The 27,972-nt window shown below is 40.4% G+C and overlaps 1 protein-coding gene across 1 annotated transcript in view; it reads left to right on the plus strand.

The window, feature by feature from the left end:
* Positions 1-380: 380 nt before the first annotated feature.
* The window catches only part of chrna9a (cholinergic receptor, nicotinic, alpha 9a), a 61,399-nt gene continuing 33,807 nt past the window's right edge, over positions 381-27,972 (plus strand). The window contains exon 1 of the mRNA XM_059988631.1: positions 381-570. Coding sequence (XP_059844614.1) covers positions 381-570 — 190 coding nt within the window. The remainder of the gene's footprint in view (positions 571-27,972) is intronic.

Below are 27,972 nucleotides of genomic sequence, written 5' to 3' on the forward strand. Positions count from 1 at the left end.
ATCGTACACTACCTAGGCTACCCCACTTCTCAGGGAGGAAGGACATGTCAGATGTTCTGCAATCAGCTTCATGCCCCAAGGGGAACGAGATGGGTAATTGGTCTATTCAATTACTGCTGTAATTTCATACCAGCATTCTCAGTTCTAGTGGCGCTGATACAGGCCTTAATTAAAGCCTTCTCTGGAGGAAGTAAGACGAGGAAAAGGCTTTTACAGATGTGAAGAAAGCTCTTGCCTGCACCAGCCCCTTTCACCTGTGCTGCAGCAGAGGGAGAGTATTACAATGCAGTGGTGGTGCAGAACCATGGGGTCACAAGAAGGCCAGTGGCATACTATTCAATGAAACAGACCCCTGTGCCGCCTGGGCGGTGTGAGTAAGGATGTCGGGACAACTCATGCTACCCGCACCCGACACCACCGTGGAGCTGCTGAATACGGGGAGGCTGAGAGCAGTCTCTGACAGCAGACGGTCGGTTCTCATCAAAGTCAGTAACGATGGTCAGGGACACTGGAATGAATCCCTCGGTCAGGTGGTGGAACTGGTGGCCCTGATAGAAACGCCGTGCTACGGTAAAGCCAGACAAATAAATATATATATAGGCAGCCAGAACGCCTGCCGGGTGGTGCATGATTATCTGGCGGCATGGGCATAGCGAGGATTTGCAACCTCATCGGGAGCAGATAGTCAGCACTGGCACCTGATACAAGAACGGCTGGAAGCAGTGAGTCTGACAGCAGAGGGGGCAGAAAGCAAAGTGAAAGGTCACCAGAGAGGGGAGAGTCGAGCAGAAAGGAGAGGAGTGGGCAGATATCAGTGTGGAGAGGGCAGCAAAGGAATGAGAGGTAATTGAAATCGCAAGTGTGCAGGAAGAAATGACTGAAGCCAGTTTAGTAAAATTATATGAAGAGGTGGAGGCAGAGGAGAAGCAGAAATGGAGGAGAAAGGGAGGGACCAGGCGGGTGCTGGACACATGGGAGGAAAGAGTCGCGGTGGCCCCACCATGTACTAGGCAGAAACCACTGAAGTTATATCATGGGGTGATGCATCACGGAAAGCAGAGCATGATCACATCCCTCCGGCAGGACTGGTGGTGGCCAGGGTGGGCGGGGATGTTGAGCAATTCTGCCGCTGTTGTATCATTTGTGCCCAGCATAACCCTGGTAAGGGCAGAAGGCTACAGCTGGCAAATCAGTCTCTGCCGAGGGGACCCTGGGAAAACATCCAGATAGACTTCATGGGGCCCCTGCCAAAAAGCAGGGGGAAAGCTACTGCCTAGTAATTATGGACACTTCGCCCAGTGGGTAGACGATTTCCCTGCAAGGGACTGCACCGCCAGTACCGCTGCACGCATTCTGGTTCAGGAAATCCTCCAAGGTGGGGAACCCCGGTCCAGGTGGACTCGGATCAGGGAGCACATTACATGGGGAAGGTGATGAAGGAAATGTGCCAACTGTCAAGGATTTGACAACAGTTTCATGTACCCTACCACCCTCAGAGTTCAGGGATGGTAGAAAGGATGAACCGAACAATCAAAAGCGTCTTAGCCAAAGCTATAGTTGAGACGGGAAAGACAAGGGTTGATGTATTACTGAGAATCCTGATGAGATTGCGCGCAAACCTGAACTGCACATTGGGTCACAGCCCCTATGAATTATTGATGGGGTGAGCAATGTGACTCCCTTTTGGGGTAATTACGGTTGTGGGGAGCCTGGGGTTTACAGGGATGGAAAGACACAGTATGTGAAGGACCTTTGTAACCAACTTAAAGTGTTGAAGGACTGAGTGAAACAACAGCAGCGCATCGCTGATCAGAGAGAAAACAGGTAGTCCTTCCGCAGCCCGGCGATCAAGTCATGGCGAGGGTGCTGCCGGAAAGGTTTGCCCCCAGATGGATAGGACCACAGACGTTAATTTTAACAAATTGCGTTTGTGTGCAGACTCGGTGAGGCAGCCAGAGGGAACACCGGACTCAGTTTAAACCATATGACTCTCCTTCTTGTTGCTCCCACAGAGAGAGCAGGGGACCATGTGTACGCAGTAACCATGTCATTACGGAGAACGTAAGTGGTGAGCATCGCTGGCCACAACAGACCTGACCACAGTTGATGCAAACACGCCCACAGCAAATGCGAAGGCAGAAGACACCGAGAGTGTGACAGAAAACCGTAAATAGCATGCTGAAGTGTGATGGAAATGGCACTCTGTAATGGAGGCTGGTTACTGAAGGTAGAAGATGAGATGCATAGCATAGAATAGGAAAGATATTGGGGAAAATAGATAGGGAGGGATTTAAGTTAGAGCAGAGACATTAGGTTGCAAAACTTCAATGAGAAAGACTGCGCACAGCATCTGAAGACAGGCAGCCCCAGTCTGAATGGAGGAAGAGTACAAATGAGCTGGGCCCTTACAGCAGCTTGGCCAGCGATTGACCTGTGCGTCGATGAGGGAGCCTGTGAGCCTGACAAATTTACCTTGGAAAGGGAGAGTTTTAGTTACCAGAGAATGAATGCATGAATACAAGAAATGTGATTAAGCTGCAATCAGCCAGCTGTCAGGGAGCCACCAGGCAAAGCTGCATTTTTAAAGACGTTCAATATTCTGGAACAATCTCTCTGTTTAGCGTTTTGTAGGTAGCCATTAGGGGTGATAGGGTATATGTAGATGCACATAGAATAATTGTGGGTGTGGAATTCTGAGGCAGGGCATTTTTTTGTTGGCCTATTTATTCTTCGCTCGTCCAATTTGCAAATCCGATTTTTAGTTTACCTCCCTCCAAATTTACCTTCCTGATTGTATTACCTTCCAAGTAATGAAGAAGAGGAAAGCCCTTAATTCCAAATGGAGTCATCGGGATGCTGTCATGACAGCATTTTATTTAGCAGGCTTTCTTATTTTTATGAGGCCGAGTTGCTAGCTTGATGGAAAGCGTGCGAGGGAGCCAGCTGGATTTGAACTGGGGAGCATTCGCTCCGAAGTCTGGCGCTGATGCCACTACGCCACCAGCCAGCTACAAAGTATTGACTTCACCATTATATTCCAGATGCATCTCAGGAGGACTTTTTTATATTTGAAGCAAGCCATCTCTGTTCTTGGTGAATGGTATTTAAGATCAATAAAATCACTACTACATAGCGAATCATTACTTAAACAAAGCAGATCAGGGCGGCAGAGCGAACTATCAAATTTGCTTAAATGATAGAGTGCAGGCTCGTGGGAGTATGAAGGCGCAAAGCCCTGTTCTAGATTTCGTATTCTGGTAACATTTAAAGAAATAAAGGGGGAACAACCATTTTGTTTAGAACTTGTAAACTAAGGACATTCACCCCCTCAATTTAGTGGTATAATGTGAAAGGGAAACTTCAGTCATCAAAATAAATCTTGAACAGTTCCCGAGATGGATGATATACCTTGCCATGATGTAACACCATTTTGTCTATTTGCACTGCACTTTCTCTGCAACTGTAACCTTTATTCTGCACTCTGTTATTGTTTTATCTTCAACTACTTCAATGTACTATTGTAATTAATTGATCTGAATGAAAAATATGTGTTCATTCACTGTACTTTGGTACATGTAATAATAATTTACCTTTTTACCAATTCACCACCACTCCTAGCTGTCAGGGTGAAACTCTTGAATAAGTTTCCTTTCTTACCACCTCCCCATCTTCCTATAAAACACCTTGGAACATTTTACTAAGTATAAACCTCTGCTGTTGCTGTTGTACAGCTGATGGGCTGATTTATCCATTCTTCCCTAGTTGAGATTCCTGCACTCTTTGCTTTACCGGAGATCTGGCTCAGCACGCCAATGTGAAGAATAACGAAAGAGATGGAAGAATACTACAAGGAGATTCACAAGCTCGCCTGAACTGCAGAAGAGAAACGTCAAATGGATATTGGGGCATCCAGCACTGTGCTTCACGTCGTGGTGACACTATCTGATGCAGGGTCTTGACCCGAAACATTGACAATTCCTTTCCCCGTACAGATGTGGTTCAGCCCGCCGAATTCCACCAGCGGTTTGTCTTTTGCTACAGTGATAACTAGAGTATTTCACGGTATCAGGGTAAATCTGCTGGGACTTAGCCAGGTATCTCTTTGGAAGTCTTTACATTTGTACTGCTTGCCCTGAGGCTGATCTTCATGAAATCCAAAACCTTATGCAAACTTCCCAGCTCTCAGCTGGGGAATCTGTCTACTGAGCACGAGCCTGCTTTAAACCTGGTACCATGATTGTAAATCATATTATTTTGTTACTAATTTCAAATAGGTTTATTGATTTTAATTAATATTTTGTTTGTATATTTCTTTCAGCTAGTTAACTAATTCATTTTTTAAAAATATTTTTTTAGATGTTCTTGGAATTTCTCAGCATCAGAAAGTTTTCATTGACTCTGATAGCTGACAGCTGGCAACATTCATTCAGGCATCAGGATGATGGACCAGCGGAGCAGGATCTCATCCAGCCAGCTTCGCTACAGGAAATAATGTTAGGACCACATAAAAGAAATAGTGTCCAACAGGGGCAGACAGGCAGAAGTTTTAGGGTACAAAGATCACTCTGTTTATAGTAAAAAATATTAATATCACAATAATATTCCTGACAACAACAATAACTATGCAAGGTTTCTAGAACTTTATAGCTGGGGCAGTAATTAACCTTAACTGTTTGGCTTGTCCCCAGTCCTATTCTAACTGTTAAGTTACTGCATTTAGATAGTATAGGATCTGAGATGGGCTGAAGTTATCTAGGATAACTGAAAAGAGTACTCCCTAATACTGCCAAACTTGAGGTCAGTGATGTTATTCCCACTTCTAAGCAAGAAGTTTGTCCACCAGTCCATCATGGGTAAAGTTCTCCCCACCATTGAGCACATCTGCACAGAGCACCATCGCAGGAAAGCAGCATCCATCATCAGGGACCCCCACCATCCAGACTACGCTCTCTTCTGGCTGCTGCCATCAGGAAGAAGATACAGGAGCCCTCAGGACTCACATCACCAGGTTTAGGGACAGTTATTACCTCTCTGTCATCAGTGAACCAGTGGGGATAACTTCGCTTGCCCCATCACTGAACTGTTCCCACAACCTATTGACTCACTTACAAGGACTCTTCATCTCATGTTTTCAATATTTGTTGTTTAGTGATTTATTGTTATTAATTTTTTTTAGAATCTTTTGTTTTTGCACAATCTGTTGTCTTTTGCACATTGTGTGCAGTCTTTCATTGGTTCTATTATGCTTCTTGGATTTACTGAGTATGCCCATAAAAATATTCCCAGGGTTGTATATGGTGACATATATGTACTTTGATAATAAATTTACCTTGAACTTTGAAGTACTTTGGTGCAAAAATCTAACATTTTATCGCAACAGTGAGGCAGTGCTGAATTGTTGATAATGGTTCACTTCAAATGGGATGATAAGATTAAAGTCCTGATTGTTCCTACTTGAATTGGAAGAAGTATTTTCAGTGTGCTGCCAAGGAATTTATAAATTCCAAGGATGTGAAAAGTGCTATATAAATGTAAATGTTTTGTTTCTCTTCCCTCACTCGACCAGAAAATTGGTTGACATTGATCTGCAGAAGTTCCATTTTGTCATTAATAACTCTTAATTTATGGTATTGAATACTCTGCAAATTCTATATATCATTTAGAATCATCCCTTTAGATACTGTATTCCAAAAAGGACTGTCACTTCCAAAGAAGTTAATTCTGAGCAAGATACTGATGTACTGTAAATGCTCTGGGTGCAGCTTGAGGATTTTGAGGCTGTAATGTTAAGAAGTGATGCTGTTTGTGAAATCCTGTATACAAATGGAGGTATTAGGGTACATTAGATGCAAGTTACTACTTTCATTGGACATAATGCAGGCAGAAATAGGTCTGCTGCTCATTTATTAATGACCGGGATGTGGGGGTAGAAAGGTGGGTTGGCAAGTTTGCAGACAACACAAAGGTTGGTGGTGTTGTGGATAGTGTTGAAGATTGTCTAAGATTGCAGAGGGACATTGATAGGATGCAGATGTGGGCCGAGAAGTGGCAGATGGAGTTCAACCCAGAGAAGTGTGAGGTGGTACACTTTGGAAGGACAAACTCCAAGGCAGAATACAAAGTAAATGGCAGGCAGGATACTTGGTAGTGTGGAGGAGCAGAGGGATCTGGGGGTACATGTCTACAGATCCCTGAAAGTTGCCTCACAGGTAGATAGGTAGTTAAGAAAGCTTATGGGGTGTCAGCTTTCATAAGTCGAGGGGTAGGGTTTAAGAGTTGTGGTGTAATGATGCAGCTCTATAAAATTCTGGTTAGGCCACACTTGGAGTACTGTGTCCAGTTCTGGTCGCCTCAGTATAGGAAGGATGTGGAAGCATTGGAAAGAGTACAGAGGAGATTTACCAGGATGTTGCCTGGTTTAGAGAGTATGCATTATGATCTGAGATTAAGGGAGCTAGGGCTTTACTCTCTGGAGAGAAGGAGGATGAGAGGAGACATGATAGAGGTATACGAGATATTAAGAGCAATAGATAGAGTGGACAGCCAGCGCCTCTTCCCCATAGCAATCCTCAATATAAGAGGACATGGGCTTTAAGGTAAGGGGAGGGAAGTTCAAGGGGGATATTAGAGGAAGATTTTTCACTCAGAGAGTGGTTGGTGCGTGGAAAGCACTGCCTGAGTCAGTGGTGGAGGCGGATACACTAGTGAAATTTAAGAGACTTCTAGACAGGTATATGAAGGAATTTAAGGTGGAGGGTTATATGGGAGGCAGGGTTTAAGGGTTGGCATGACATTGTGGGCCAAATGGCCTGTACTGTGCTGTATTATTCTATGTTCTATGTTCTATATACATTAATGGGTGCAGAATTTTTACCTGTTAAGTGTAATCAAACCTACAATGAAGCTGAGGACTTCAAGGTAGTTTGTTTTGGGTGCAATAAATAAAAGGAGAGGAAATACTCGATTAACTGAACTAATTGAGCATAAAAGATTTAATAGTCCGTTTACGTGAAGAGGGGAAATACAGGAACTCAATGTTAAATAAAACTCACTATTTCCTTTGGAGCTTTAAAAGAGGAAAAAAGGTTCCTTGTGTAAAATACCCACATGAGTCACCTACACCCACTGCAAGAAATGCTACGAAGTTTTGTTGTCGCTTGTGATGCTCCCTCTGATGTGGTTAGTTGCTATTTTCCTTACTGTGAGAAAACAATGGTCAATTGCTGGGGAAGGCGCTTTCTCACTCAGTTATTTTTTCTCTGGTCTGTAAGGACAAGTGTATTATTTCACTTTAAAGTGATATGGGACCATTTGAAAGAGGACTAAGGGGGAATATATAAATACAGATACTTATTTTTCCTTGTATTGTATACAAATCAGGCATGTAACTTACTTTACCAGATTATGCCCCAATCAATGCCTTTATCAAAAACTGGAAGTAACCAGCAGCCCAGGCAGCTCCTATGGAGAAAGGTCCCTACAGAACCCGCCTACCTCCTCAGCTTCGTCTCCTGCATTTTCCGCTTTTAATTTAGATTTCCAGCATTTGCAGACTGCTGTTTTTGTCTGATGAGAATTGGAAGTGAGGAACTGACTTTATTCACAATTTTCCTTCTGCTTATGCGGATGTAGCTCTTTATAAAGCAGACGCTGCCTTTTATATCTCCAAAAAACAAGGGAAGAAGAAAGAATGCAAGCCTTCTGGAAAGGTGATTTACTGGGATTGGGTGGGAGAATATACTGTATTCTACATTCCAATGGAGAGTTGTGGGGTATTCTATTGTTATTTAATATTTCAATAATATTTGAGTAATCTGATAAATATATATAGGGTGATTGATAAGTTTGTGGCCTAATGTCAATTTAGAGTCAATTTTAGAAAACCTAGCACATTTATTTTTCAACATAGTCCCCTCCTACATTTACACACACAGTCCAGCAGTCGTGGAGCATACAGATCTTGGACCTCCAGAAAGTGTTCACAACAGGGGTAATTGATAAGTTTGTGTCCTAAGGTAGAAGGAGATGAGTTATTAACTTCAAACTTACTGCATAATCACTCATTTATTTGAATTTTCAAAACATAACATTGATGATGAGGTATTTTTGAAACAAATCTGAGAAGGCTGCGTACCTGTCAAAGTGCAGCGAGACGTTCAAATCTCTGCAGAAGTGTCGGTGGGTAAAAAGGAAGCCCAGCACTTGGAGAGTCCGTTTTCGGAAGGGAAGTCAAGATCAAGTTTTTTATTAAAGCTAGTAAACAGAAAAATTCACGGAATCATAAAGAGTATCAGGTGATAACAGACAGACAGACATACTTTATTGATCCCGAGGGAAATTGGGTTTCATTACAGTCACACCAACCAAGACTAGTGTAGAAATATAGCAATATGAAACCATAAATAATTAAATAATAATAAGTAAATTACTCCAAGTGGAAATAAGTCCAGGACCAGCCTATTGGCTCAGGGTGTCTGACACTCCAAGGGAGGAGTTGTAAAGTTTGATGGCCACAGGCAGGAATGACTTCCTATGACGCTCGGTGGAATGAGTCTCTGGCTGAATGTACTCCTGTGCCTAACATGTACTCCTGTGCATTATGGAGTGGATGGGAGACATTGTCCAAGATGGCATGCAACTTGGACAGCATCCTCTTTTCAGTCACCACCGTCAGAGAGACGGTGGTGACTGACAACAATCATTTATTAATCATTTAATAATCATTTATTATCAGAGATAATAATAATTTTTGAACAAAATCAGAAATAGTTGGCTACATCGTGAAGATTGATGACTTTGATTACATGATGGGTAATCAGTTCAAGTTATACGGAGCTATTGGAACAGTATTTTTAAGCAAATGAAATAGGCAATGAGAAGCGAATGCCAATTTTTCTGAGTTTATTACGTTTAAAGGCATATGGTTTGCTTCCGTTTGACTGGTCCAACCAAACCAACTTTCCTAATATTTTCAAAGTGATGTAGGAACTCTTACAATCAAAGCCATTGTTGATTACAGAGTACTTTAGGTCTCATAAGTGGAATTAAAAAGAAGGGGGAATTCATTCAGCTTATATGGCTGAATTGAAGAGATTGTCTGAGCATTGTCAGTTTGGCTGAGAGATCGTTTAGCTTGTGGAATCTTATGTAATGCCCTGGTTAAGGACATGGTTTATTGTATTTCTGCTGCTATGCTATTAGGTATTTTATTTTAGCAGTTTTCTGCAAACACATTGTGGCTTTGTTAGTTAAGTTTCGTAGACTAGTGGTTTAGTTTCAAGTGAGATAAGGAGCCATTTGCTCAATTTAGGAATGTTGGGTCAGCCTGTTGGGTTTGTCATGGTAACATGTTGTAGCAGTCTGACCAGTGGGTTGCCATAGAACATTCAAGAGGGCTAGGCAGGGCCAGAATTCTGAGGGACAGTGATCTGGCCTTAGGTCTTTTGTTGGGAGGCATTGGATGAGAAGAAGACCCTATTGCAAGAAATACTTTGCGTAGACTAATGATTCCAAGGAGGAAATGCTAATACTTCAAAGTTAACCAGCTAGTTCATCATGTTCTTCGAGAGAAGTTGAAGCTGTGGCTGGTGATGTGGCTTCAGCACTGTGAGTAAAGTGACACACCCAACTACTTCAGAAATTAGCTCCAAACGTCTATGTGCATGTTAGACAGGTTTACCTGTAATGGGTCCTTTCTCTTTTATTTTGCTGTTAACTGTTTGTTAAAGTTGAAATATTGGTAAATATACTACCATTTTAATTTTATGCCTGTGTACGATCAGTTATTTCCTGGTGAATGAGGAATTAGATTGTAATGGGAACAATAGAAGCATTGATAAGAAAATACTCCAGTGAACTAAATAGACCTTCCCAATATAAAGATGCACAAACTAGAAGAAGAAAAAGGAGGGAAAAGACGGAGTGAAATAATATTAATGAGAAAGAGAATTATGTGAAAGAGAAGGAATGTGGGAAAGAAAAGGACAGGGATTGTAGTAGACCCAGAGAGAAGAAAGGTGCCCAGAGTTATCAGAACCATTTTCTACTCCTACACCACAGAGGAATCCCCAGAGACTGAGATTGTTTTCACAGACACAAGTCTCTGGCTTTACTGATACATCAAGAGTTAAATATTTACTGTGAAACAGAAGGAGGGCTTTTGACCCTTGGGTCTGTACCAACTCCAACAGAACTACCCCACCAGTCCAATCTCTTCTTCCCCTGGTAACCTGCAACTTAGTCTTTGAAACAAAAATTATTATTAATTTATGTGTTCTTTCTTTATTCAACTCTGGGTATTTGCATATGCATCCACAAACAAAGGGGACACCTCACATATGTTCAACCACAAGAAAACACTTTATTAGAACTAGCACAAATGCAACACAGAAGGAAATACAAAAGTCTACAGTAAAGGCAGCATTGATTTCAAAATAATAGGGGATCGCCGTACTAAATAAAAATCTAAGAAGTTATGGCTGCTTCAGTTGTTCGTGATCTTACAAAATTTCCAGTTGGCAGTTCAGTTAATGTTGCAGACTTCCTGCCTGGTGGATTGGTTTGTGAGAGGGGTCCTGTTATTGCTGTAAAAAGTTGTGAGAAAATTAAAGGAAATGATATTAAAATATAATGAATGCATGGGGACAAACTATGTCTGGAATCTCTGCTGAATGAACGCAACGTTCAGTTTGGCCTTTGGTGACTGAGCTGCCGCACGATTGGGTGTGAGGCAGTGTTGCCCCGGGAACGAAGGCGAACCTAGACTGCCCACAAAATATGGTCAAGCTTAATGTTTTGTGCATCACTTACATGATCAGAGAGAGAATCTAGAAGCCCACATATGCAAAGAAAAGCAGATCTAAAGCATTCAATCTCTTTCACTCTCCACAGAAGCTATTTTAAATATATTGCCTGTTATTTCAGAGTTTTAGCAACTGCAGTAAAGGCTTTGTAATATCAGGTGTGCACCTGTGTAAGGAAGCCATAAAATTTGCCTGATAACCTGTTGCATATTTGTGGAGGTTCATGCCAAGCATTTAATCACTTTGACCCCCCCCCCCCCCCAACAGACTTTCAAGTGAAGTGTTGCCTCACCTGGAAGGATTATTTGGGCCCCTGAATGGAGGTGAAGTAGGGGTTGAATGGACAGGTGTAGCATTTCTTCTGCTAGGAGGAATCTGTGTGAAGAGGGAGATTAGTGGGGAAGGACAAATGGATAAGGGAATCATGGAGGGAGAAATTCCCCCCGCCCACCCCCAACTCTTACTGCAGGAATCACTCCCTCAGTGACTCCTTTGTCCATTTGTCCTCCCCTACTAATCTCCGTCCTGTCACTTACCCCTTCCCGCAGAAGAATGCTAAACCTACCCATTCACCTCTTTCCTCACCTACACTGGGGGCCACAACTAGTTCTTCCAGGTGAGGCAGCACTTCACTTGTGAAATTGTTGGGCTGTCTGCTGTATCTAGTGCTCCTGATGTGGCCTCCTCTAAATTGGTGCGCCCCGAAGTAGATAGGGGGACCATTTAGTCTGCAGAAAGCCGTATTTCCTGATGGTCAACAATTTCAATTCCAATCCCACTTCCCATTCTGGCCTGGTGGTCCACGGCCTTGTCTTCGGTCACAAAGAGGCCACTCTCAGGCTGAAGTAGCAACACCTTATATTCTGTCTAGGTAGCATTCAAACTGATGGCATGAACTTCGAGTTATCCAAATTCTGATCATTTCCCCCTCCCCCTTCCTTTTTCTTCATTCCCCATTCTGTTACCCCTTGCCTAATCTTCCTCACCTGCCTTTCACCTTCTCCTGGTGTCCCTCCACCTTACCCTTTTCCCATGGTCCACTTCACTCTCCTATCAGATTCTTTCTTGTGCCGCTTTTTACCTTTTCCACCTGTCACCTCCCTATGGTCCTAAACCTAATGGACATTCAGAGAATCGAATCCTTTCCTGTTTATGACACATCTTTGGCGTGGGGACTGGAAAGCTGTCGGTCCCGGCGAAACCACATGTTGCTCTGCCTGCAGTTCTCTGCAACAAAGAATGACAAGCCATCAGCTCTCCTGAAATAGGGATTGTACATGGCCTTCATTATGCGAAGATATACTGCATCACTTTGTAAGTAGTGATACTGCTCACCATGCAGGTGGTAACATTCACTGTGACAATGACAATCATTGACAAAGCAGCTGGAATGGAGCACTTTGCACATTTCAGAGAAGACCCGGCTAACTGAACCACAAATATCTATATAAATATAGATTTATATCAAATATATATATCACGAATATAACACTGTTCCTTGCTAAGGTGGGTGCATGTTTATAGTTTCCAGAGCTGCAGGGATGCCCATCTCATTTTGTTATTGTGTGCTTGGAAAACTGGACTTAAAGTGGCAGTAGTGTTTCACTTAGCTAACAGCAGGCATGCAAGAGAAGATGAACCGTCTGAGAGAATTTTTGTGTTGGTGTTCCCACTTCAGCTGTAGAGAGTCCTGATCCTTGCTAGGTTATGGCTACTAAGATAATGTGTTCTTAACCTCTTCTCTTCTCCTCATCTGCCTATCACCTCCCTCTGATGCCCCTCTTTCTGCTCGTTCTTCCATGGTCCACTCTCCTCTCATATCAGATTCCTTCTTCTTTAGTCCTTTACCTTCTCTATCATCTTCCAGGATCTCACTTCACCTGGTCTCACCTATCACTTGCCAGCCTGTGTTCCTTCCTCTAGCTCCACTTTCTTATTCCAGCTTCTGACCCCTCTTGTCCATTCCTGATGAACGGTCTTGGCTTGAAATGTCAACTATTTATTCCTCTCTGTAGGTGTTGTCTGACCTATTGAGTTCCTCCAGTATTTTGTGTGTGTTGCTCTGGATTTCCAGCAAATGCAGAATCCCTTGTATTCATAATCAATAGGCTACCTTTTAATTAATCAGTAGATGAATAGTAGGTAAGTTCCTTTAGTCTGCCACAAATAAGTGATCAGATAATGTGCATTTATTATTGAAGCAAGAACATCGAGCAGGACACAATAAAATTACTCAGCAACACACAAAAAGCAAGAGGAACTGAGCAGGTATGAGGCCACATCTATGGAGGGAAATGGACAGTTTCATGAGTCCTGTTGAAAGGTCTCAACCCAAAATGTTGACTATTTCCCTTCATAGACACTGTCTGACCCATTGAACTCCACCTGTTTTAAGTGTTTTGTGCTAGATTCCCAAGTGTAGAAAAGGTATGTTCCTGTTAGAAGGAAAGATGGAATGGAAAGATAAATGAACCTTGGCTGTCCAGAGATGATGAATTTAGTGATGAAGAAAAAGAAGTATGTAAAGCTTTGGAATTCTGGATCAAATGAAGCACATGAGGAGTATAAAACCAGAAAAGAACTAAAGAAGGGAATTGGGAAAGCCAGGAGGGATCATGAAAAGTCCTTGGCAGGTAGGATTAAGGTGAATCCCAAGGCATTCTAGAAATACATCAAGAGTAAAAGGATAACTAGGGAGAGGGTAGGATCGCTCAAGGATAAAGAAGGGACATTTGTTTGGATGTGGAGAATGTGAATGAGGTACTTAATGATTTCTTTGCTTCAGTAGTTATCAATAAAATGATATGGAGGACCAGAAGATCAATGTTGAGTGTATAAATACGTTAGGGCATTTAAGGTTCGAGCAGGAGGAAGTGTTGGGCTTCCTAATGAGTATTAAGGTGGATAAGTCCCCAGAGCCTGATGGGATTTACCCCATTATTAAGGAAGGCAAGAGATGAGATTGCTGGGCCCCTCACCGATACCTTTGTGTTCCCTCTGGTCCCGGGCAAGGCCCTGGAGGACTGGTGAATGAATAATGTTGTACCTCTATTTGAGAAGGGAACAAAGGAAAATCCTGGAAAAAAAATAGCTGGTGAGCCCATGTCAGTTGTAAGGAAATTGCTGGAGAAAATACTTAGGGATAGGATATAAGAGCATTTAGAAAGCCATGGCCTAATTAGGGAGAGCCAGCATGGCTTTGTGCAGGGCAGGTCATGTCTTACCAACTTAACTGAGTTTTTTGACAAGGTGATGGGAGAGACTGATGAGGGTAGGGCAGTGGATGTTGTCTACATGGATTTTAGTAAGGCATTTGAGGAAGTCCCTCATGGGAGGCTAATCCAGAAGATTAAGATGTATGGGGTCCACGGCAAATTGGCTGCTTGGATTCAGGACAAGCTCGCCCATAGAAAACATAGGGTAATGGTTGAAGGGGCTTACTCAAGCTGGAGATCTGTGATCAGTGGTGTTCTGCAGGGATCTGTGCTGGGACCTCTGCTGTTTGTGATGTATGTAAGTGATCTGGATGAAAATGTAGATGGGTGTGTTAGTAAATTTGTGGATCATACCCAGATTGGTGGAGATGTGGATGGTGTAGAAGACTGGCAAAGAATACAGATCAGTTGCAGTTATGGGCAGAGAAATGGCAGATGAAGTTTATCCCAGATAAATGTGAGGTGTTGCACCTTGGTAGGGCAAATGCAAAGAGACACCACACTGTTACGGGTAAGATCCTTAAAAGTTTTGTTGAACAGAAAGATCTTTGGGATCTAAGATCATAGCTCCTTGAAGGTGGCTACACGGGTTGAAAAGGTGTTTAAGAAGGCTTATGGGATGTTTGCTTTTATTAGTCAATGCACTGAATTCTAAAGTCAAGAGGTTATGTTGCAACTTTATAAAGCTCTGATTAGGGCACATTTAGAGTATTGCATACAGTTCTGGTCACCCTACTGTAGGAAGGATGTTGAGGCTTTCAAGAGGGTTCAAAAGAGGTTTAGAGAGCATGTGCCATCACGAGAGGCTGGCTAAACTTGAATTGTTTTCTCTGCAGTGGTGGAGGCTGAGGGAGATCTAACAGAATATGAATAAGATTATGAGAGGCATAGATAAAGTTGACAGGGAGTTTCTGTCTAATACCAGACAGCATGCATTCAAGGTGAGGGGTTAGGTTCAAGGGGGATGTGAGAGTTAAGTTTTTTACTCAGAGAGTGCTGGATGGATGGAATGAGCTGCCTGGTTCTGGTGGCAAAGGTGAATACCGTAGAGGCTTTAGCATTGGCACATGGATGTAAGGAAGATGAAGGCATCTTTACATTGTGTAGGTACGAGGGATAAGTGTTTGGGTGTTTTTGATTTGTTTTTCAGCTGGTTTAGCACAACATTGTGGGCCGAATGGCCTGGGCTCCTGTGTTGTACTGTTCTATGTACTATGTTGTAGTATCCTGTATTTCTATAATAAAACACTCTAGTATTTTATTTTTCCAAATAATGCCTCTTATGTTCATCTAATGAAAGAAAGTAATAAAAATTGGCATATCTAATTATGCAGGGACAGTCTGTGTCAGTCAAGGGGCAGACAAAATAACGCACTGACTTTGCTGTAGACCTTGAACGCAGGAAATAATTTCAATGCAGGATTGCAGACTCAGTACAGCCAAAATCTTAAGCCGACAGGCAGCCTGATAAGGGAGAGGCTTATTAAAAATTCCCCTGTAATGGTTCATCATAGTATTGAATCCACTATAGATGAATATTATGTGGTTTGTGGTTTTTGTGAACAAAATTACTTATTTTTTGTTTCATATCCACCAACATGCACAAGCAGTGGAAAATAGTAGTAAATGCTCCAGAGCAAACTAAAACAAGGGGTATAAAAAGGATAACAGAGGTAAACAATTTACATTTCAATAAAATTAGTATAAAAGAATATGAATAAAATAAAACCAAACACAAAGAAAGGTCTGGTGTTCTCCGGTAGAATTTCCCAGAATTAGGATCACCTCATCTGTATTTTTTGACTTAGCTGGCAGTAACTGGGACTGTTGGATCCTGTGTGCTATATAAGTGGACACACTTCCAGGGACCACAATGATCCAACAAACCATGTCCTAACGTAATTTCCTTCACTTCGCCTGCAATATTTTGAACTTTAATGGCAAATTGAACTGGAATGATTATTTATTTTTTACATACCATTTGCATTGCATCCATCTTGAAAAGGAATTTGTAACATCATATTAGAACAAGTGAGACATTTCTGGCTTTCCCCAGCTTTTATCTCATTAAGGTATATTTATTAAAAAAATATGTATATTGTATAAACCCTGAGATTCATCTTCTTGCAGGCAGCCACAAAACAAAGAGGCAAATTCAAGAGGATATGTATGCATTCTGCATCTTTACAAGTCGCTTTGCTCTCTCGATTCTGGGGAAAACTGATTTTCTAATAGCAAAAGAAAGGTGGATAAATATTTGTGACATTGGATTCCTAAATCCTTTGTGGGGTTTAATAATTTAATATAAATCTTAATGCAGTAAGTTTGTACTGAGCTCTGGTGAAAGCAGGTGCGGTAGTATTGTTGACTTGCCCTTGTTCTTAAAGGTATCGAAGGCATGAATAAAGGAAATGTACCAAGAAATTTATGGCATGATTAAAATGTGTTAACTGGTGCACTGACACAAGATAACACATGTAAAACTGATCACTGATAATGGTTAGAGTTCAATTATAAATTTTTAATGTAATTTAACATATTTAATTTTGAAGGGGTGTTAATCACTTACCAAACAAATAGATTATATTAAATTGACTGGCAGTGATTTCCATTGAATATTACAACTTATAAAATGAGCATCTGTTGGCCTACCTGTGACAATCACATAGTGGCAAAGCAGCAGCGTGCTCTCCCATGTGTGAAACCAAACACATTGAACTTTTTTAACAGGAACAAATATTATACCTCTGGTTAATGAAGCCTGTTTAAATGGACTGAGCTGCATTTACCCATATTATGAAGGCAGTTTTCAAAGGAAGGGAAGACAAGCCCAATCAGAAGGCAACTGTAGCCTTTGCTTTAGAGTCAGGGCATTAAGAGAGGAAGTGACGGGAGTGAGAGAGGAGCTCGTGGATGAAGACAGTAAGAGCTTATTTCCTCGAAAAAAGAAACAGAACTGCTCCTCCACTAGCTTAAGTACAGAGAAAATGAAATTAATCTTCTATAAAGACCAAGCAGCCATGCAAAGCAGGCTGCGTCACTGAGCGAAGGTAAAGTAATCAGTTGCTATATAAGGCAATAAAAAATTCTGTTGCAAGTTACTCAAACAAATGGAAAACTACTACAGGGTTCTCCAACTCATAGGGAGCTACTAGGAAAAGATGCAAAAATGTTGGCTTTAATAGCACATTTTCTATCAAAGGAGGGCATTCTAATGATTTGGTTACAACTACAAGCATGTGGAGCAACTATCATTATCAGCTCCAGTATTTTTTGTAATATAAAAATGATTTGAAATAGCTAAGTATGTATTTGTAGTATCATTCATGACTACGAGTCTTCACAATTTGCTTTGTAGTCAATTGTTATTGAAATATAATTCTGAACCACAGCTAAGGCATTATCTTTTGCCCTTGCTATATTCAGCACTACCAGCTATGTCTTGATATTATGTGGATTGGCTAGAGACTGGCTTCTGTGATAGTGGGAATCTCAGGACACCACAGAGATGGGCCATCTATTTGGAATTTCTGGTTGAAGGTAGAATGCATCAATCTTATCTTTCACACTCATATTCTGGGCTCTATTATCTTTGAGGATGGGGATGTCCTTGGAATCTCCTCATCCCATTCACAGTTTAACTGTGCAGTACCATTCAGACTAGATGTGATAGGACAGAAGAGGTCTCAGAACAAGCTGAGTCACTTAATTCTTTTGACATGTTGTTTTTACTGATGAGCACATTGTCCAAACTTGCAGCTTCACTGTGCTATCTTCAGGTACACATGGTGTTGTCTTTCGTGTGCCCTTCTGTAATCCTCATTGAACCAGGGCTGAGAGCAGGTGATAGGCCAGGCCAGCTGCACTTTACACTTTATCTGTTCTCAGGAGAAGAGGGAGATGGGTTAAGTCAAGTCAAGTGAGGTACAAGGGGAATGTCAGAATTAAGTTTTTCCACACAGAGAGTGGTGGGTGCGTGGAATGTATTGCCAGAGAAGGTGGTAGAGGTTATACAATAGGGTCTTTTAAGAGCCTCTTAGATTGGTAAATGAATCTTAGAAAAATAGAGGGCTATGCAGTAGGGAAATTCTAGACAAGTTTTTAGAGTAGGCTACATGGTTGGCACAACAACAAAGGTTGGCACTGTCTACGCTACGACTAGTCCTGACGAAGGGTCTCGGCCTGAAACGTTGACAGTGCTTCTCCTTATAGATGCTGCCTCGCCTGCTGTGTTCCACCAGCATTTTGTGTGTGTTGCTTGAATTTCCAGCATCTGCAGATTTCCTCGTGTTTGGCCTGTAATATGCTGTAGTTTTCTATGTTTCTATGTTAATTGTCATATGCACTAATGCGATGAGGTAGAAGTACAATTAAAAACTTGCTTGCCGCAGCATCATTGTTATGTACATTCAGACTATGTGCAGAACATTTATTACACAAGACAGTGACGAGAAAAGACATGACATTAGCGGAAAAGTAAGCATAGTATGAGACAAGATTCACTGCGGTGCATAGCTGGTCTGTGATGTTCTGTGGCTGAGGTAGTTTTAGGGGTTGTGCAGGTCAGTTCAAAAGCATGACAGTTGTAGCAAAGAGGATAAGATCTCGCATGCAGTCACTCGCTACGTGCCGAGCGGCTTAGTCCGCGGCAATGTTGATGACCCCACCGATCCAGCAATGACACCACTTAAACCGCTAATCCTGCACCTTCAACCAGCTGTGCTGTTCAGAAGACATAAAGAGCGACATTAGGCTCCCAGCTACAGCGCCCTGACCAACCCTGGGCAATTCGATTGGCGCAGTGACCTCTTCTGAGGAGATCCTGCCACGCCTGGAGCCTCCACTGATTGAGTGCACTCAAATGCTTTGCACGAAACCCCAAGATGTGCGGGCTGCCACATCCTCCACCTTATTTGCCAGGTGTCACCCAGCAATGAACCTCGACATCCCTTGTCAGCAGACAACTGTCGCCACATTGCTGGGTGGGGTGCAGCAGCTCCTTTCGGCTGTTCTGCAGACTTCAGCTGCACCTGGGCCCTAACAGGTCTTGCAGGTCAGCTTCAGCTCGAGCGTGCTGCTCACTATTGTATTCAGGAGGCTGAGGCAGCCATACTGTATGTGATGAGGGAGATTGGAGTGTTATTATTAGAACTAAGGTAAACAGCACGGTGCGGAGTCAGTGGCAAACTGCATTTTCCTGGAGCGGAGGAAACTGAGGGGAGATTTGATAGAGATAGACAAAATCATGGGGGGTATAGATAGGTAAATGCAAGCAGGTTTTTTCCACGGAGGTTGGGTGAAACCAAAACTAGACATCATGGGTTAAGGGTGAAAGGTGAAATGTTAAGGGCAACCTCATTACTCAGAGGGTGAGAGTGTGGAACGAGCTGCCAGTGAAAGTGATGGATTTGGGTTAGATTGAAATAGTTAAGAGAAATTTGGACAGGTCTTGTACATGGATGGAAGGTGTATGGAGGGCTGTGGTCCAGGGTACAGGAAAATACACATAATTTTTACAAGAAAAAACATAATTAGCACAAAAAAACAAATTCCATTTTAGAGCAAAATGATCAGTAGTTACAGAGTTGCTGAACTGCAGTGATGATTAGAGTTTTGTTGGTTAGCTCCAGAACCAAATGATTGAACAGAAGAAGCAGTTCTTGGTGGTGTGGGACTTTAGGGTTCTATACCCCTACCCGGTGGGAGCTGTGAAAATATGGCATGGCCTGGAGGTGGGGTGGGGGGGGGGGTTACTTGTAATGGATGCTGCCTTCTTGAGACAGCATCTCCTGTCAATGCTACTGATCGTGGGGATGGATGTGCCCCTGATATTTTGTGTAAGATCCACTACTCTCTGCAGCTTCTTATGTCCTTGTGCTTTTAAACTGACATACCAGCCCACAATGTGATCAATCAGTCAGGATACATTCAACAGTACAGCTACAGGAATTAATTAGCTTGTTCCATGACCCCCTCAACCTTATAAGAAAGTAAAGCTACTGCCGTACTTTCCTTATGATTGCATCTAACTATACATGCTGAGCCTAGGACTAGTTATCTCAGAATCAGAATCAGGCACGTGATGTGAGATTTGTTAACTTAGCAGCAACAGTCCAATGAAATACATACCATAGAAGAAAAAATCTTAATAAATAAAATAAAAATAATAACAATAATAAATAATTAAATCAATTACAGTATATGTATATTGACTAGATTAAAAAGATGCAAAAAACAAAAATACTGTATATTTTAAAAAGTGAGGTAGTGTCCAAGGGTTCAATGTCCATTTAGGAATCAGATGACAGAGGGGAAGAAGCTGTTCCTGAATCGCTGAGTGTGCGCCTTCAGGCTTCTGTACCCCCTACCTGATGATATCAGTGAGAAAAGGGCATGCCCTGGGTACTGGAGGACCTTAATAATGAACACTGCCTTTCTGAGACACCGCTCCCTGAAGATGTCCTGGGTACTTTGTAGGCGAGTGCCCAAGATGGAGCTGACCCAGATTTACAAGCTTCTGCAGCTTCTTTCAGTCCTGTGCAGTAGCCCCCACCCCACCCCCCCCATTCCAGACAGTGATGCAGCCTGTCAGAATGCTCTCCACAGTACATCTATGGAAGTTTTTAAGTGTATTTGTTTTACATGCCAAATCTCTTCAAACTCCTAATGAAGTATAGCTACTGTCTTGTCTTTTTTATAACTGCATCTACATGTTGGAACTAGATTAGATCCTCAGAGATCTTGACACTCAGGAACTTGAAACTGCTCACTCTCTCCACTTCTGATCCCTCTATGAGGATTGTTACGTGTTCCTTCGTCTCACCCTTTCTGAAGCCCACAATCAGCTCTTTCGTCTTCCTGATGTTGAGTGCCAGGTTGTTGCTGTGGCACCACTCCACTAATTGGCATATCTCACTCCTGTACACCCTTTCATCACCACCTGAGATTCTACCATCAACGGTTGTATCATCAGCAAATTTATAGATGGTATTTGAGCTTTGCCTAGCCGCACAGTCATGTGTATACAGAGAGTAGAGCAGTGGGCTAAGCACACACCCCTGAGGTGTGGCAGTCAGCGAGGAGGATATGTTATCACCAATCCACATTGATTGTGGTCTTCCAGTTAGGAAATCGAGGATCCAATTGCAGGGGAGGGTACAGAGGCCCAGGTTCTGCAACTTCTCAATCAGGATTGTGAGAATGATGATATTAAATGCTGAGTTATAGTCGATGAACAGCATCCTGACGTAGGTGTTTGTGATGTCCAAGTGGTCTAAAGCCATGTGAAAAGCCATTGAGATTGCATCTGCCATTGACCTATTGTGGCGATAAGAAAATTGCAATGGGTCCAGGTCCTTGCTGAGGCAGGAGTTCAGTCTAGTCATGACCAACCTCTCAAAGTATTTCATCACTGTAGATATGAGTGCTATTGGGCGATAGTCATTAAGGCAGCTCACATTATTCTTCTTAGGCATTGGTATAATTGTTGCCTTTTTAAAGCAAGTGGGAACTTCCACCCGTAGCAGTGAGAGGTTGAAAATATCCTTGAATACTCCCGCTGGTTGGTTGGCACAGATTTTCAGAGCCTTACCAGGTACTCCGTCGGGACCTTCCACCTTGCGAGGGTTCACTCTCTTTAAAGACAGCCTAACATCGGCCTCTGAGACAGAGATCACAGAGTCATCAGGTGCAGCAGAGATCTTCACAGCTGTAGTTGTGTTCTCCCTTTCAAAGCAGGCATAGAAGGCGTTGAGTTAATCTGATAGTGAAGCATTACTGCCATTCATGCTATTGGGTTTCGTTTTCTAGGAAGTAATTTCTTGCAAACCCTGCCAGAGTTGCTGTGCATCTGGTGTCACCTCCAACTCATTCGTAATTGTCTCTTCACCCTTTAAACAGCCCTCCACAAATCATACCTGGTCTCCTGGTCCAGGCCTGGGTCGCCAGACTTGAATGCCACAAATCTAGCCTTCAGCAGATGATGTACCTCCTGGTTCATCCACAGCTTTTGGTGTGGGAATGTACAGTAAATCTTTGTGGGCACACACTCATCCACACAGGTTTTAATAAAGTTGGTAACAACTGCAGCATACTCATCTAGGTTCGAAGATGAATCCCTGAATACAGTCCAGTCCACGGATTCAAAGCAGTCCTGTAGGCGCTCCTGTGCTTCCCATGTCCATACCTTCTTGGTCCTCACTACTGGTGCTGCAGTCTTCAATCTCTGCCTCTACTCAGGGAGTAGAAGTACAGCCAGGTGATCAGACTTCCCAAAGTGAGGGCACGGTAGGCATTCTTGATGGTGGTGTAGCAATGGTCCAGTGTGTCGTTTCCTCTGGTATTGCAAGAGATCTTTTCAATCTTTTTATTATTGTTATTAATATTAACAAAATAAAATTGATACATAGATAATGGGATTACAAACATACACATTTCAACTGAACATGAAAGAATACATAAGCAATGGTTACAGTATAAATGAGTCTTCCCAAATCATGGACGATACAGTACAAATAAACAAGGCAAACCTAGGTATATCATAATATATAATTTTAAAAAACAGAAAAAAGAAAAAGAAAAAAAATTATGCAAAAAAACCTAATCTAATAATCTAGTAACTAATAAGGAAAAAAAAGAAAAAAGAGAAAAAGAAAAAATGGAAAAAGAAAATAAAAGGGCTGTTTATAATATCTCACAAAAATACAAAATCATCAGTGTCATCAACTCCGATCCTCTCAACATATATAAAATCAAAACTGGAAAAACAAATAGGCTTGGAACAGGGTCACATTACATCATATGAAATTATTGAATAAATGGGCTCCATATCTTTTCAAATTTAATAGAAGTAGCAAATACACCACTTCTAATTTTTTCTAAATTTAGACTTAACATAGTTTGAGAAAACCAATGAAATACAGTAGGAGGATTAATTTCTTTCCAATTCAATGAAATAGATCTTCTAGCCATTAGTGTAAGAAATGCAATCATTCAACAAGAGGAAGAGGATAAATGGAGTGAGTCCATCATTGGTAAAACAAAAATTGCAGTAATAGGATGAGGTTGTAAATCAATGTTCAATACCGCAGAAATAATATCAAAAATATCTTTCCAATATTTTTTCAAAAGTAGACACGACCAGAACATATGAGTTAAAGAGGTTATCTCAGAATGACATCTGTCACAAATAGGATTTATATAGGAATAAAAATGAGCTAATTTATCCTTGGATATATGAGCCCTGTGCACAACTTTAAACTGTATTAATGAATGTTTAGCACATATAGATGATGTATTAACTAATTGAAGAATTTTATCCCAATTCTCAATAGGGATAGTAAGGTTAAGTTCTCTTTCCCAATCATTTTTAGTCTTATAAAAGGGCTCTGAATGTATCTTCATAATTATATTGTAAAGTTTTGATATAAGCCCTTTCTGAAAAGGGTTTGGTTCAAACAAATTCTCCAAAATACCTGGACACAAAATTTGGAAAAGTAGAAAGTACAGTATTTAAGAAATTCCTAATCTGTAAATATCTAAAAAAATGAAATCTAGGCCAAATTATATTTATTAGATAATTGCTCAAAAGACATAAAACAATTATCCAAAAATAAATCGGAAAATCGTAGTAATCCTTTAGTTTTCCAAGCTGAATAAGCTTGATCTATAATAGAAGGATAAAAAAAGCAATTGGATACAATAAGAGTATTTAAAACAAACCGAGTCAACCCAAAAAATTTCCGAAATTGAAACCATATACGTAAAGTATGTTTAACTATCGGGTTGTCAATTCGTTTCGGCAACTTAGAAAGAGCAAAGGGAAGAGAAGTCCCTAAAATAGAACCCAATGCAAATCCTTGTACAGATTTAATTTCCAGGTTCACCCAATGAGGGCTAAAAGATAAATACCAATCCTTTAACCAACATATCAAATATCGGATATTAACTGCCCAATAATAAAATCTAAAATTAGGTAATGCCAATCCACCTTCCTTCCTTGCCTTCTGTAAATATATTTTACCTAACCTAGGATTTTTATTCTGCCATATATATGAGGAAATATTTGAATCAACATTAGCAAAAAAAGATTTTGGAATAAAAATTGGTACCGCTTGAAATATATATAAAAACTTGGGTAAAATAACCATCTTAATAGCATTAATCCGACCTATCAGAAATAAAGATAGTGGTGACCACTTAGTAAACAAACATTTAATCTGATCGATTAAGGGCAAAAAATTAACCTTAAATAAGTCTTTATAGTTTTTTGTGATTTTAATCCCTAAGTAAATAAAAGAGTCATTAACTAATTTAAAAGGTAAATTTCCATAAATTGGAACCTGTCTATTTAAAGGAAACAATTCACTCTTATTAAGATTTAATTTATACCCCGAAAAATCACTAAACTGAGCCAACAATGATAAAACTGCTGGAATGGATTTCTCAGGATCAGAAATAAATAATAATAAATCATCTGCAATAATGATAACTTATGTTTATCTGTCCCACGATTAATGCCAAAAATATTCTGTGATTCTCTGATAGCAATTGCCAAGGGTTCTAAAGCAATATCAAATAATAATGGACTAAGAGGACAGCCTTGTCTAGTGCACCAAAATAAACAAAAAAAGGGAGATCTTTGATTGTTAGTAAGCACCGAGGCTACTGGAGTATGATATATCAGTTTAATCCAGGAAATGGATGTCGGACTAAAATTAACCTTCTCCATCACATTAAATAAGTATGGCTATTCAACTCTATCAAATGCTTTCTCTGCATCTAATGAAATAACACATTCTAAAGTGCTATGTTAAGGAGTATAAACAATATTCAATAATCTCCTAACATTGAAAAAAGAATAGCGATTTTTAATAAAACCGGTTTGATCTTCCAAAATAATTTGGGGTAATACCTTCTCCAACCTGGATGCCAGTAACTTGGAAAGGATCTTGGAATCTACATTCAATAAAGATATTGGTCTATAGGATGCGCAGTCAGTATCTTCAATATTAAAGAAATGGAAGCTCTATAAAAAGATTGTGGCAAATTGCCCAATCTAATTGCTTCTTCAAAAACCCTGCATAACCAAGGAGAAAGAGTAGTGGAAAAACATTTTAAAAATTCTACTGTATACCCATCTGGACCTGGTACTTTCCCAGAGTTCATGGAGGAAATAACCCCTTTAATTTCTGCATCCATAATAGGAGTTTCTAATATTGAAAGATCATCTGATGATAATTTTGAAAAATTCAATTTCCCAAGAAAATCACACATGGTATTACAATCATGAGGGAATTCAGAATGATACAGGGAGGTATAAAAATCTTGAAATGATTTATTTATCTCATCATGGTTAACTGTCAAATCCCCATTCTGCTGACAGATCTTAGTAATTTGATGTTTAACCAAAGCATTCTTCAATTGACAGTTCACCCGATTTATCACTATGTATATAAAAATCAGATCTGGTTTTCATTAATTGATTTTCAATCGAAGATGTAAGTAATAAACTATGTTCCGTTTGACGTTCAACCCTTTGTTTGTGAAGCTCCTTACTAGGAAGTGATCGAATATTTCTTGCCAATCACTTTAATTTTATCAACCAATAAAAGAGTTTCCTTCTTAATGCGTTTTCTCAGACCAACAGAGTAAGAGATAATCTGTCCACGTATATATGCTTTAAAAGTGTCCCAAAGTGTTCCGCAAGAAATAGCATCCGTGGAATAAGTTGAAAAGAAGAAATCGATCTGTTCCTTCATAAATTTAATAAAATCCGGATCTTGCAGTAAGGTAGAATCAAATCACCATTGTCTAGCATTAGAAGCTGTATCCGTAAATTTAATAGAAAGTTTTAATGGTGCATGGTCAGAGATGGCTATAATATCATAATTACAACCAATTACCGATGGAATAAAACAAGAGTCAATAAAAAAAATAATCAATTCTCGAGTAGGAATGATAAAGATGTGAGAAAAATGAAAACCCTTTGTCCTTAGAATGCCGAAATCTCCAAATATCAAAAATTCCATTATCAGTCAAAAAGAGTTAATACAAGTGGCCGACTTATTGGGTAAAGTCTGAGTAGATATAGATTTGTCCATCAAAGGATTTAAACAACAATTAAAGTCACCACCCATTATTAACTTATATTCATTTAGATTAGGTGGAGAAGTTAAGAAGGACTTAAAAAAATCAGGACAATCCACATTTGGAGCATAAACATTAACCATAGCAAACTTTTTGTTAAAAAGTAAGCCAGTAATTAACAAAAATCTACCATTCGGATCCGAAAAGATATCATGTTGGACAAATGCAATAGAGGAGTCAATAAAAATTGAAACTTCCTTTATTTTGGCATTCGAATTCGAATGATACTGTTGATCCCTCCAAAACCTAAAAAAGCAATAATTGTCCTCTTTCCTCACATGAGTTTCTTGTACAAAAATAATACGAGCATTAAGCCTTTGGAATACTTTTAAAATCTTTTTCCATTTAATCGGATGGTTTAAGCCATTAGTATTCCAAGAGACAAAATTAATGATCTGAGCCATATTTCTGAAATCAACCCTTTGGTAAATAAAGGGTTAACCAAATTATGAACTCATGCACCCGGAAGAGGAACAAAAATATGGAGCGGACCCGGAAGTGACGACATCGTGGACATTTTTGTAGTTCAAAATCATCCCAAATGAAAGAATTGAAAAAAACTGATATAAGAAACATAAGGTTTAGAAAAAGACTTCCTACCCCCCACCCAAGAGGGGAAAAAAAGACCACCTCAGCCAAGGATAGGCTGGGAAAGGGAAAGATGAAACTAAATCTACCCCTATATCAGCAGAAGACAACTCCGTATATAAAGGATAAAAGATCCACCCAAACTCTAAAGAAATTATAATCACTATACTAAAACCAAACTTCTTAATATAATTGGTAGTTAAAAAAAAACAAAGAGAATATAATCACTAGTAACTTATAAATCGGGTTAAAACCCAAACAAATCAAAAAAATTTAAACTGTGATAAGAAATGCATTATAGGAAGAAGACGGGAGAAAACAAAAGTGAAATAAAAAAAAGCCAGAGATATTTTAAAGAAAAAACCGCCATCTTAGTAAAAAAATATTCACCTTCAAAAGATTAAAAATTCACCTTCGAAGGATTAATAATAATAACCAAAGATAAAGTACAGTGGTTGAAGTAAGTAAAATAAAAAGATTAGTATGTCGAAAAAAAAACTTTAACTCGAGTATAAAATATAGAGTAAACCTACACCAATAGCCAGAAACAAAATCTGGTTTTGGAAATAAAAACCATCTTTCACGATCAAAATCGCTCATTTATTAGAGAGGAGTGTCCATAGCAGTAGGGAAGTTCTCCTTCAGAAAGCTTCTCGCTTCAGATGCAGAAAGAAAAACACGTTGTGGAGCATTCGGAGGCGAGATTCTGAGCTTCGCAGGGTATAAGAGCGCAGGTGTTAGATTTTTCTCATAACATTCAGACATCAGAGGTTTAAAAAGAAGCCTTACCTTCATTACTTCTGGACTAAAATCTTCTACTAATCGAAAATTGTGATCTTGAAATTTGACCATCCCTACACGCCGAGCCACACGACTAAGTTGCTCTTTAACATGCACATAATGAAATCGGACAATTATAACCGGTGGTTTAGCTGAAGCACTCGGTGATCGTTGCTTAATTCTATGAGCGCGATCAAGTAATGGAGGATCGTCTGGGAATACAGAAGGGAACGCATCCTTTAAAAGTTGACCAAAGTACTTCGTGGGGTCCCGCAAGTGATCTGATAATGGTAATTGCTTATTGATTTTTTCTGACTGGCCTGGTTAAAATCTCCCAAATTGATGGTGAAGGCATTAGGGTGTGCTTTCTCGTGCATGTTGATCCCATTGCTCAGATCATCTAAAGCCTGATTGACACTGATACAATAATATCCACTAGT

Source organism: Hypanus sabinus, chromosome 14 (genome assembly GCF_030144855.1).
Source record: "Hypanus sabinus isolate sHypSab1 chromosome 14, sHypSab1.hap1, whole genome shotgun sequence".
NCBI lineage: Eukaryota > Metazoa > Chordata > Chondrichthyes > Myliobatiformes > Dasyatidae > Hypanus > Hypanus sabinus.